The following is a 13902-nucleotide window of genomic DNA, read 5'->3' on the forward strand; positions in this document are numbered from 1 at the left end:
ATTTTTCTATTATATTTGAAGTATGTAGTAAAGAGCAGTGATGTCATGTGATGACCAAGATCATATGACCTCTCTACTCTATGTTGGCTAACTTTTAATTCAGCTGCTGGCTATTCTACTTTCTCCTGTTCTATCTTTCATCTTTTATTACAAAGAAATTAAAGAAATTGAATCTTCAGCCTTAGCTCTCTAAGGAAGATCTCTTTATAAGGGAAAGCAGTTACTAATAAAATATCAAAATCTGTTACCCATACAATTGTAACGTAGCATCAACCCTTTTCAAGTAAATATCTCTCATTTTTATCATTTGTACTACACTTAAAATCTGTTTCCTTTCTCAGTTCTTTATTCATTAAAGTTTTTTATTCAAGTTCCTGTAACAAAACTAGTTATGTTCTAATGTCTTTCACTGGGTGATTGGATAAACAAACCATAGTACATCTATACAATAGGATGCTACTCAGCAATAAAAAAGAATGGGGACCTGGCCTAGTGGTGTAGTGGTTGAATTCAGCGCACTCCACTTTGGTGGCCTGGGTTCGTGAGTTCGGATCCTGGGTGTGGACCTACACCACTCATCAAGCCATGCTGTGGCAGGCATCCCGCATATCAAGTAGAGGAAGATGGGCCTGGATGATAGCCCAGGGCCAATCTTCCTCAGCAAAAAGAGGAGGATTGGCAACAGGTGTTAGCTCGGGGCTAATCTTCCTCACCAAAAAAGTAAAAATAAAAATAAAAAATAAAAAGAGGAAGATTGGCAACAGGTGTTAGCTCAGGGCCAGTGTTCCTCACCAAAAGAAAAAAAAAGAATGAACTATTGATGTATAAAACAACTCGGAAGACTCTCAAAGGAATTTTGCTAAGTGAAAGAAGCCCTTCTTTAAAGGTTACATGCATGTATGTTCTTAAAATGACAAAACTATAGGGATGGAGAGCAAATCAGTGGTTGCCAGGGGTTACAGCTGAGGAGAGGGAGTAACTATAAAGAGCATGATGGAGCTTTAGGGTGATGGAACTGTTCTGTATCCTGATTCTGGTGGTGTTATAAGAATCTATCATATGTTAAAATTTTAAAAATCTGTACCCCAAGAGAAAAAAAAGTCAATAAAAATAAAATTAAAAAAATAAAGTACTTAACCATTTGGAAAGATAGCAAAAGTATCTCATAGTTCTAATTGATTAATAGTGAGATTAAACATTTCTTCACATATGTTTGATTAAGTATTTGTATTTCTTTTACGTATTGTATTTGCCCCCGTTAGATTTATGTTTGTTTTTTATGTTGGTGAGACACATTTGTTGAAATATAACTTGGGTACAGTAAAATTCATCCTTTTTAGGTGTATTGTTCAGTGAGTTTTGACAACTGATTCTAATAACCACTGCTACAATCAAGATATAGAACATTTCCAACTTATCCAACTCTACCCTTGCCGAACTGTGATCTGCACTCTGACACAATAGTATTGCCTTTTGTGTCTGACATTTGTCTCTTAGTATAGTGTTTTTGAGATTTATCCATGTTTTGCATGTGTCAGTAGTTTATCCCATCCATTTACCAGTTGATGGACGTTTGGGTTGTTTACAGTTTAAGGCTATTATGAATAAAGCTGTTATAAGCATTCACTTACAGGTCTTTGTGTGAACATAAGTTTTCATTTCTCTTAAGTAAATGCGTGGGAATGGAATTTCTGGGATGTATAGTAGGTGTATATTTAATTGTAAGAAACTGCTAGACCTTTTTCCAAAGAGGTTGTGCCGTTTTGCATTCCCACTCGCAAAGCATGAGATTTCCAGTTACTCTAAATCCTCATCAGCACTTGAAATTGTTCGTCTTTAAAATTTTAGCCATTCTGTTAAGTGTGTGGTGATATCTCATTACATTTTTTTAAAAAAACTTTTTATTTTGAAATAATTTAAGACTTACAGTAGAGTTGCAAAGATATTATAGAGAGTACCCTTCACCCAGTTTCCCTTAATGCTAACATCTTACGTACTCTTGGCACAGTGATCAAAACTGGAAATTAAAATTAGTACAATACTATTAATTAAATTGAAAACTTTATTCGGATTTTGCCAGTGTCCCCTTAATGTCCTTTTTCTGTTCCAGACTCTAGTCCAGGATCCCATATTGCATTTAGTTGTTATGTCTCTTTGCTCTCCTCCAATCTGACAGTTCCTCTAACTTTTGTCTCTTTTTTGTTTTTGTATAAATAATAGTACTCCCCCCTTATCTGTGGTTTTGCTTTCTGCAGTTTTAGTTACCTGCGGTCAACTGCTGTCTGAAAAGATTAAATGAAAAATTCCAGAAATAAAACAATTCATAAGTTTTAAATTGCACACTATTCTGAGTTGTGCGATGAAATCTTGCACCATCCCGCTCTGTCCCACCCAGGACGTGAATCATCCCTTTGTCCAGCATATCCATACTGTATATGCTACCTGCCTGTTAGCCTGTTAGTTAGGGAAAAAACATAGTATGTATAGGATTCGGTACTATCTGTGGTTTGAGGCATCCACTGGAGGTCTTGGAACGGAGCCCCTGTGAATAACGGGGAACTACTATAATAACTTTATTGAGATCTAATTCCCGTACCACACAATTTACCCATTTGAAATATACAATTTGGTAGTTTTTAGTATATTCATAGAGTTGTGCTACAATCACACAGTCAATTTTAGAACATTTACCACATTGAATTACCTTGGTACCTTGGTTTAAAATCACTTGACCATAAAATTATTTCTGGACTCTCAGTTCTGTTCCATTGATCTAGATGTCTATCCTTAGGCCCATTTCACATTCTCTTGATTGCTGTAGCTTTGTAGCAAGTTTTTTTTTTTTTTTTTTGTGAGGAAGATTAGCTCTGGGCTAACATCCCTGCCCATTTCCTCTACTTTATATGGGATGCAGCCACAGCATGGCTTGACAAGCGCTGCGTCGGTGCGTGCCTGGGCTCCGGGCCTGCGAACCCTGGGCCGCTGCAGCGGAGCATGCACACTTAACTGCTATGCCACCGGGCCGGTCCCTGTAGCAAGTTTTGAAATTGAGAAGTGTGAGTCTTCCAACTTTGTTCTTCTTTTTCAAGATTATTTTGGCAACTTGACTTCCTTTGCACTTTCGTATAAATTTTATTATCAGCTTGTCAAGCTCAACAAAAAGGTATGACAGGACTTTCATTGGGATTGCATTGACTTTATAGATCAATTTCAGGACAGCCAGCATCTTAACAATATTGAGAGTTTTGATCCATGAATGTGGGCTATCTGCCCGCTTATTACTCTTAGTTAACTTCTCTTAGCATATTGTGTAGTTTTCAGATCTTGTAACATATTTTGTTAATTGTATCCCTAAGTATTTCGTGTATTTTGATGCCACTGTAAATGATACATTAAAAAACGTCAGTATCTGTTCATTGCTAGTGTATAGAAATATAGTTGATTTTTGCATATTGTACACTTGCTGAACTCATTAGTTTTAGTAGGTTTTTTGTAGATTCTTTGGGATTTTTTTTTATGTAGACCATTATGTTTTCTGCAAACAGACAATTTTACTTTTTTCCTTTTCAGTCTGAATGCCTTTTACTTATTTTACTTGCCTTTTGCACTGGTTAGCAACTCCAGTACAATATTTAGAAGTAATGAGAGCAGACATCCTTGTCTTGTTCTTGATTTTAGATGGAAAGCATTAGTCTTTCACCATTGAGTGTAATGTTAGCTATGTTTTTTGTAGATTTATTTTTTATCAGATCTATTGTTGTCTTCTATTCCTGCTCAGAGTTTTCATCATGAATGTGTATTGAATTTTGTCAAGTGCTTTTGTACACCTTTTGAAATGATAATCTCGTCTTTCTTTTTTACTCTGTTGATATACGGCAAATTATGTTGACTGATTTTTTTTGGTGAGGAAAATCAGCCCTGAGCTAACATGTGTTGCCAATCCTCCTCTGTTTGCTGAGGAAGATTGGCCCTGGGCTAACATCTGTGCCCATCTTCCTCTACTTTATATGTGGGACACTTGCCACTTGGTAAGTGGTGCGTAGGTCCACGCCCGGGATCGGAACCTGCGAACCCTGGGCTGCTAAAGTGGAGTGTGCAAACTTAACCACTATGCCACCAGGCCAGCCCCATTGATTGATTTTTTAAATGTTGAACCAGTTTTTCATCCTGGCATAAACACTTTGTAGTCGTACTGTATTGTCTTTTTTATGTGTTGTAGAATTTGATTTGCTAATGTTTTGTTAGAGATTTTTGCATCTAAGCTCATAAGGGATATTTGTCTTTCTTTTTCCCCCCTTATAATGTTGTTGTCTCATTTTAGTATCAAGATAATGCTGGCCTCACAATATCAGTAGGGAAGAGTTTCCTTTTCTACTGGTAGAATTTACCAAGGAAGCCATCTGGGCTTGGAATTTTCTTTTGGGGAAGGTTTTAAACCATGAATTCAATTTCTTTAATAGATAAAGAGATACTCATTTTATCTATTTCTTCTTGTGTGAACTCCATCTAAGTTTTTGAATTTATTGTCATAAAGTTGTTCATAATAATTTATTATTATTCTTTTAATGTCTGTAGGATCCATAATGATAGCTCCTCCTTCATTCCTGATATTGGTAATTTGTATATTCTCTCTATTTGTCTTAATCCAGTCTGGCTGGATATTTATCCATTTTATTGATCTTTTTATGGGACCAACTTTTGTTTTTATTGACTTTTTTCTGTTTTTCTTCTTGTTTCATTCGTTTCTGCTCTTATCTGTACTATTTTCTTCTTTTAGTTCACTTTGTGCTCACTTTTCTTTTTTATAATTTCTTAATATGGAAACTTAGATTGTGATTTGAGACCTTATTTCTTTTTTAATATATACATTTTAAAATGCTACAGGTTGGGGCCGGCCAGGTGGCGCAAGAGGTTAAGTGTGCACACTCTGCTGTGGCGGCCCAGGGTTCGCCAGTTAGGATCCCGGGCGCGCACCGACGCACTGCTTGGCAAGCCATGCTGTGGCGGCATCCCATATAGAGGAAGATGGGCATGGATGTTAGCCCACGGCCAGTCTTCCTCAGCAAAAAGAGGAGGATTGGCAGATGTTAGCTCAGGGCCGATCTTCCTCACAAAAAATAAATAAATAAATAAATAAAATGCTACAGATTTCCTTCTGAATGCTGCTTTAATTGTAACTCACAATTTCGATATGTTATGTTTTTATTTTCATTCATTCAATTTTCTAATTTTCCTTATGATCTTTCTTTGACCTATTGATTATTTTAAAGTGAGTTTTTAAAATTTCTTAATATTGGGGCATTTTCCAGATAGTTATCTTTTATTCACTTCTAGTGTATATTCTGTTTGTTCAGAGAATATGCTTTTTGTTGTTTCAGTGTTTTTAAGTTTGTGAGATGTATTTGTCGACCACCAGTTAGATTTTTGTCTTAGAGACGATCTTTATAAGTAAGTGTATATATTTTAAATTAGGTTAATTTTGAAATATGTGTAACTAGTAATGCCACGGTTGGAAATTTCCTTTAGCCCTCTAAATTGACTCATTATAAAAGAGTTTGTATGTCAGCCATGGATTGCTGAATAATCCCGGGCCTATAGTAGTATTTAACGTATCTCAGCCATTTTCCTTAAAATGTTTTGGTATTTTCCACCAAAGTGCAAAGAGCAACTAACTTGTAAAGTTAATTTTAATTTCAAAATTTTCATTTATTACAAAAATAGAGATTATAAAATAAGGAATGAAAAAACTTAAGTACTATTAGTGTATTGCTTATTTTGTAGGTATGATATAATTTAGCCCTGGTCTGATAAATGTTCAGGGAGTAGAATTATTTTCCCACTCACGAATCTGTGACATCTTCTTATGTTATTCTTTCCGTTGTAGAATTATTCTTGTAATGCTAGCAATTTTATAATAAGTGATATGATGATTTACATTCGAAATAAAGGCTTTTTTTCAGTGACATCTTCAGAGTTGGCAAATTACACTCTTGACCAAAGTGCCTTCTTTATTTCATCTTCTGGCTGATTTCACCCCTTTTGTGTTACCACCTCACAGAAAGATAGCCAAGGAGAGACCAATTGATTTGCAAATCATTTTTTTCAATAAAAAGCAATATGGATTTGTTTTGATTGCTGAATCTAAATAGTCTTAAATCTTAAATAATAATTATGTACTCTGAAATTAATTTTCCTTTTATATAAATACATTGACTGTTATTCTAATTGAGAGGACTGTGTGTAATCACAACACTAAATTATAACATTATTGATTTGAAAGATTATTATAGTGTTTCTTTGCTTATAGTATATTTATCTCTTAACTTATGGTTTATATAGGTGAATCTCAAATGAGATTGCATTCCTAAGCACTCACTAGTTTGGTAACAGAGCTGTGGGTATCATCTGGAAGGAGTGAGCTTGATATACTATGCTCTTGTAATAGAAAATAGAAGAATACTGTATGTATTATTATTCATAGTGACTTCTCATTTATGTAGGCTATTCTTAGGTTATTCTAGTAATTTGGATGACCATGAGATATTGATTTCCCATTTGAGTTACTTTGTTTCATTTTTTTGACTCTTTAGGACCACAGCTGTTAGTTCCTGACTTCAACTTTCTTGTAGTCTTTCTGTTTTCGTTTACCTTCCGTATCCAGCTAGATCCTAGGATTTGGTGGTGATTTCAGGAGCACCTCGCTAATTCCTGCCTTATCAGTCCTTGGCACTTGGTAATTTTCTTGCAATCAGCTTTTCTCTGTGATTTCACCAGTCCCTTCTTGCTTACATTTTCAGTTTTTCTACTTATTTCTTCCCTTCCACCTCTGAACATACTTGTTACTTGTTTTATTCTTTAACACAAACAAACAAAAACTCTGCTCTTGACCTTGCTATACTTCTCTTATCGTATAAAACATAGTAAAAATGTAGTCTGTGCTTGTTGCAGTCAGTTCTTACCACCCTCTTATTGCTTCATAATATGACTTCCAGCTCCCACTGCTCTACTGATGCCACATTTTCAAAAATAACTAATGTCCCAATTTTCAATTTAGTGGTTTTTACTCCATATTCATCCTCTTTGAACTAGGTTGACAGTTCTTTCCTTGAAGTCCTGTGCATTCTCTCAGGTGTTGTCCTCTCCAGCTGACATTTATTGGATGTGTATTATGAGCCAGGTTAAATTCTTGGTCTGTGAACATGATCTTTGTTCTAGAACTGTCTTCTGATATCATGTGTTCCTTGAGTTAGATATACTCTTCCCTCCATCCAGTCTCTCCTTCCTCATCTCCTCTACTCCTGTGTTTCTCTTTAGGCCTTCTCTGCAGATGATCTTCAGATGTCTTTATTTTCCCCTGATCACTTTTGAAACTCTCTACTTCAATTCCAATCTGTCTTCTGAATCTCTGCCTGATGTTTGGTGGATTATGTATACCTAGCATACAAAACCAAACTTCACTTTTTAATTCCAGCTCATCTTTGTCTTTTTCTGTAAATGAGTCATAATTCTGATGATTCAAACAAAAAAATGCAGAGTCCTTTTGACTCCCCATATCCAGTCAGTTAATAAGCCTAATATATAGGTTTTGCCTTTTCAGTGTTCCTTGAATTCTCTTCATTTTCATTCATACTACCACGATAATTGAGATTTATTATGTCTTGCTTGGCCTATTGTCATTCCCTCATTACTTCTTCATTCTCCTCCTTTGTTTTTCACATCCAAGCTATATGTTATCAAAAGTATAACCAATTGTATTATTCTATACTCAGAAATCATTGAGGACTTTGGAGTCTCACTGTCTGAGTTCACATTCTTGCTCTGCCAGTTTACTGGCTTTGTGGTCTTTGAGCAGATTTAGTCTAATTTCTCATCCATAATACTGGGGTGAAAATAATAGTACTGTATATAGGTTATTATATAGAATATAAAAATGGTAAATATTAAATGTTAGCTGCCATTATTATTAGTACTACTTCCGTAACTACTATCATCTATAGAACAAAATAGAGAGCTATAAGCTTTTGTTTTAGAATATTCCAGAATAGGCATCCCATCTGCGTTTTCTTATCTTAATCTCTCATTGCTCTAAGATGTACTTGTGTTTTGTGCTCTAGTTAAGCTGGACTACTTTAATGTTACCACACTGTTCATGTTTTACACCTTTGGAGCTGTTTCTTACGTTGTTCTGTTTCTTTATTATGCTTTCCCACACATCATTGCTTGTGAAACCCCTAACCAGATTCTAAGTCCATCCTGTCCTAAATGTTGCAATAGGATGTGAACTTTGCTGATTCTGAACTGTAATTTTCTTTGGTAACATTCATATGTTGTTTGTCGTGTTCCGTCTGGTATTCTAATTGTGATTCATGTTCAAAATACATCCTTGAACATAACAGGCTTCTTGATAAATACTGCTTATATCCAACTTTAAGTTCACTTTCACTGTTGCCATACTATCTCAATTGTTTTGTGGAGAAAATCTACTTTCTATTTTATTAGAGCTTTTGAGTTCTATAATCATTCAGGTCTGTTTTTAAGATTGGACTGGTTGTTTGACCCAGTCCTTCATGCTCAGATTTTTGCCATGTGTATGTAGTATCTATTGTTGTGGAACAAATTACCCAACATGTAGTGTTTTAAAATAACAAATATTTGTTATCTTGCAGTTCTGTGGGTCAGTATTTTGTGAGTGGTTTAGCTGGGTGATTCTGTCTCAGGGTCTCTCATGAGGCTGCAGTCCCAAGATGTCAGCCATGGCTGCAGTCATGTGAAGACCTGACTGGGACTGAGAATCCATTTCCAATATGGCTCCCTCACATGGCTCAGGAGGCCTCAGTTCCTTGCCATGTGGGTCTCTGCATAGGGCTCCTTTAGTGTCCTTATAATATGGTAGCAGGTTTTCTTCAGATGAGTAATCCAAAACATCAGGCAAGGTGGAAACCATAATGTCTTTTATGAAGTAGCCTCGGAAGTCATATACCATCATTCTGCAATATGCTATTCATAAGAAATGAGTTACTAACTGTGGTCCACACTCTAGGATAGGGGAATTGAGCTCCATCTTTTAAGGGAGGATTGTCAAAGAATTTGTGTATATATTTTAAAACTCCACATGATTATATTTTTTCATTAGGAATGCTAATGATTAATGGGTAAATTTCACTATTACTTGTTTTGAATTGTTACTATGGTGGTTCTATATTAAAGAGATTCCAAGTTCTTAAGTAACATAGATATGAATATGGTTTTTATTGGTTGTCAAAGATCTATATATTCTTAAGTTCTCTACTGATTTTGAGTTTATTTTGTAAGGTTATTTTTTTTAATCTTTTCATAAATTTTGATAATTTTGTTTCTGTTTTCAGGGCACCAAGATACCATTGAATTATTCCAGCTCTGTCCTGTTGTTTTCTCTCTGATTCCCTACTTTAAGAAAATGTGTTAATAAGCATACTAATTATAGAAATCTATTTATTGAAATAAATGGCTTATTTTTCCCTCTCAGCTGATTTGAATAGGATGCACAGACAAAATATAGATGCCTACCATAACCCAGATGCAAGAACATATGAAGATAAAAGGGCTGTTGTATCTCTAGACCAAAATTTAGCCACTTCAAATGCTGAGAACCTAGAAGACTCTGCAAATAAAAACTCAGGTTTTTAATTACATTCTTTTTTTTTTTTTTTTTTTACATTTCTAAAGTCGTTCAATAATATTTCTCTTCTGTTCTCTGACAAAATTCTTATTGTGATTTTGAGAATTTGATTACCCTGAGTCAGGAAGCATAACGTATTATTCATGCTATTTTCAGTACTTTTTCTTCTTAGGTATTTTGAAAAAAGTGAATAGGGAAATATAGTTTGCTTCTTAATAGTATGTATTTCTTCTCAGCTTTGTAACTTGCTTATGTATACTTTAGCTGCTGCTAACATTTTTGTTTTGCTGGTGGGAGGATATTTCTTAAAATCAAATAGTCTTTTTACACATTCACGGTTTGCTTCTTATACCCATAACTGTTTAAGTTAATGAAAGCATTATCAGGTGTAGTTATGATAAATTGTACAATGAAATTCATTTTTTGCTTGTTTGTAATCATTTGCCCTCCCTTGTAAAAACCACAGTGTACGAAGAAATGAAGTAATTAAAAATTTAATTTGATATCTAGTCACATCCCCCTTTCTTAAGTAAATATATTTGTTTTGCTATTAAATAACATCCTTTAATTAAAGGTTCTATAAATTCAAAATGATTCAATATCTTTCGTTATGACTTACCAGGAAAAGTTGTCATCATCTTTCTTTATCAAGTATACATGAAAATATGTTGTATATTTAAAAATCAAAAGAAGGTTAAAGAATATACCACCTTGCACTGTTTTTTAGTACCTATAGAAGTAACCGTTTATTTACTATAAATTCTGCTTTTGCACTTAAATAAAAGTTTTCCTTTTAGACTAGAAAAGAACTTTATGTTAGAAAGTCCTTCTAAAATATCCCTGTCTGATCATACAATCTTTTAAAAAACATTTTACTTTTAACCCATATGACTTATTGGCCAGACAGACAGATTAAATGGGGAGCTGTGATTAGAATCACTATCCTTGCATCTTGTCAAGCCTTTGTATTTCTGCAGCCTTTTGAACACTTCAGGAGATGGATGGATTGTTGTTTCCATGGGCAACCTGTACCACTGTTTGATCTCTAATTAGAAGAAAATGCTTTCTTACTTTGATCCACAATAGATTTTTACCCAGTGGATCTGGTTTTGATTTTTGGAGCACTAAAATTAGAACTTTTGATTTTGATAAAATTATTAATTTAGCTCTCACTCTGAGTCTGTAATAATTCAGTGTACAGGAGGAGCATCAAAACAGCTTTTCATATTATTGAAGAGCATTTTGGCCTCTTTCTGATGATTGTTATTGTTATTTTTCTCTTCATTCACTGCTGCTTCTAGTAGTCTGTATTGAGATCTCAGTGCCACAGACCCCTTCTCTACCCTTTTCTTCCATAGCCAGTATTGTTTGTAGTTCTGTCTCAGCCTAGAACTTTATGTTAGTAATAACACTTTTAGGCATCTAGCTCTGCTTACCAAGCAAAAACACCGGAGAAGTTAAGTTTCTATAACCCCTTCTCAAGAAAGAGAATATGCACAGCAGAATTTATTGCTGTACACTGCCAGGGTTTGGTGCTAGTGTTGTGGCCAGAATACTCGAAGAAATCCTGCAAAATCATAAAATGTTAAAATTTTCCTTTATTTGTGAATTGAAATTCCCTAAATTAACTTTCATTCCCTAAGAATTAACCTAAAATAGACTTTCTGAAGGCAAGAAACTATCCAAACTCACTTAATTTGTTGCTATGCCGTCATATATATGTATGAGTGTTCTGTGTATACATATATATGTAATGTGTGTGTATTTATATACGTGTGTGCACACACATACATATGTGGCATTTAATATTTTAAAAGCCTTAGGGAACTCAAATATATCTGAAAATTGAAAGTTATAGTGTGTGCTTAAGGTTCATTATCTTCTAATGTTTCATCTTCATTAGGCCTGTTTTTGAGGCCCTTCCTTGTGGTCATTGTTTTTCTTTTCCTTTATGGTCCTGGATGAAGAACCATATTTATGAAGTCAGACTAATTTGGCTTAAATTTATTTTTTGACTTAATAATGCCTAGATACATTTTCGTTTCCTTTGTATAGAGTATTTCTCTTTGGTTTTATTTTTATAATTTATTTATTTTTAAAAGAACTTTTCCTGTCTGTCTCTAACAGTATTTCTTCTCTAATTGCCCCAAAGGTTTAGAATTTGAGTGATCATCAAGGTGAAATATACCACTCAATTTTGTTTTTCTAATCAGCTTTTCCACCATAACATAAGATTTTGATGTTTAAGCATTGATTTGGTTTTCTGCTGATCTATTCAATTAAGCATTAATAACTTTAAACACAAAGGCAAAATAAATCTAAATGGCAGCTCAACTGCAAAGCTGTTGGCCTACACAAACTGCATGAGTGAGAAATAAATTGCTTTAGATTGATAGTATAAAGAATGAGTCAGTAACTAAAAAATAATATAAAAAGTTATGTCAGGCTTAAATTCAAATACCATTTTTTTTTTCTTGCATTCAGAGAGACTCCTGGGGTATAATTATTTTTCAAGTTGCTTTTGTGAAATAATTTTTTTCCTTTCCCAGAATGTATAATACTATTTTATAGGTAATATATAACATTTTTATTGTTCATGTTTATGTCCCATTAATTCGATAGACTTTTTAAGTAAAAACTATTGCAATGATAAAGAGAGTCATTCTAATTTTTAAAAAATTTTTTTAGAGCTGACTTTCTAATCTATTGTTTAAACCATAGATGGAAAGACTTTTGGAGTTACTGATTTTTTAAAGCAATTCTAGAAATTTTTTAATATATGTATACGTAATAGATTTTAATAATAATTAAGCAGTGTTCTTAAGAAAGGATATTTACATACATGAGAACTTAAACATATGCTTTTTTTTCTCTTCATGAATTTAACTTTAAAGCCTTTGCTGCAATGAGAGTTGTTTAGGCTGTTAGTGTCTATGTCTCCCTAGTGTCTTTCAGGTATAGATAGATACATAATGATTTTTCAATTATTAGTTTTATTTCAGTTTCATCATTTTTCTTTCTCATTACTTTTCATCTGGTCTTCAGATTCTAATCTCAGCCTTCGTCTTCTGATTATTACCTCTGGACTTCTGAATTTAACACATTTTTTCAAAATATGAATTTATTAGCAAACTCTTCATTCTTTAACCTGTACATTTTCTAAGTATTGGCCAATGGTATATTTTTGCAAAATTTCTCTTTCAAGGTCATATGCCAACACAGAGCTCTCCTTTTGCTCGGGGAAATATATTTGGTGAGCCTCTAACTGAACTTCAGATTAAACAACAAGAATTATACAAGAATTTTCTTCGTTTTCAGGTGAAATGCTTATTTGATCATAATTTCAAAGTTTCATAAGAATTTTAATAAACTAAACCTGCAAAGATTTAATCTACTGGATGAAGAATAAATTCTAAAGTGCCAGGCAGTTATTTAAAATATCTAATTTATATCAGATATAAGTAGTAGTAAAATTATATTATTTCACTTGTATCTGGAAGAGGAATATGGAGACATGTTAGGTATACCACTTGACTTAATCATTTCTAAACTTTATTAAATCATTAATTATTAAAGAATGCTGAAATTTCTAAAACTGAAAGACAATGAAATATTCACCAGTAGGCTTAGAATGAATCTTTCTAGATGCTTATGTATTAGTCATAAATCAGTAGTGTTTTTCCAAATGATTTGATATTCTTGACTCAGTAGTTTAGATTATTAGATTATAAATAAATAAAAACTAGGGGCCGACCCAGTGGCGCAAGCGGTTAAGTGTGTGCGCTCCGCTGCGGCGGCCAGGGGTTCACTGGTTCGGACCCCGGGTGCGCACCGATGCACCGCTTGTCAAGCCATGCTGTGGTGGCGTCCCATATAAAGTGGAGGAAGATGGGCATGGATGTTAGCCCAGGGCCAATCGTCCTCAGCAAAAAGAGGAGGATTGGCAGATATTAGCTCAGGGCTGATCTTCCTCACACAAAAAAAACCCAATAAATAAATAAAAACTAGATGTAATCAAACTTTGTGGTTATTTCCCCATTTATGTATGTAAACAAATAGCATTTAAAATAGTAGAAATGCCCAAAGGAAGACACTTGAGCCTCTAGTGTTTATTAACTGAAAATTTTAGGAACTTATTTTTACTTGCAAAAAGAGGGTACAAATGTTGAATTCATAGGATACTAGGAAAAATTAAGTGGCATTCTAACTTTTCAATAGTTTTTATGAAGTAATAACTAGGTTTA

The 13902-nt window shown here is 34.0% G+C and overlaps 1 protein-coding gene across 6 annotated transcripts in view; it reads left to right on the forward strand.

Annotated features, from left to right (window-relative positions):
• CSPP1 (centrosome and spindle pole associated protein 1) overlaps window positions 1-13902 on the forward strand; it is a 233987-nt gene that overhangs the window by 188903 nt on the left and 31182 nt on the right. For all 6 annotated transcript variants that reach the window (XM_058528814.1, XM_058528816.1, XM_058528815.1 and 3 more), the window contains 2 exons: window positions 9506-9658; window positions 12864-12976. In XM_058528814.1, the coding sequence (XP_058384797.1) occupies window positions 9506-9658; window positions 12864-12976 (266 nt within the window). The remainder of the gene's footprint in view (window positions 1-9505; window positions 9659-12863; window positions 12977-13902) is intronic.

The sequence above is a fragment of the Diceros bicornis genome, chromosome 33 (genome assembly GCF_020826845.1).
Source record: "Diceros bicornis minor isolate mBicDic1 chromosome 33, mDicBic1.mat.cur, whole genome shotgun sequence".
Classification (NCBI taxonomy): Eukaryota; Metazoa; Chordata; class Mammalia; order Perissodactyla; family Rhinocerotidae; genus Diceros; species Diceros bicornis.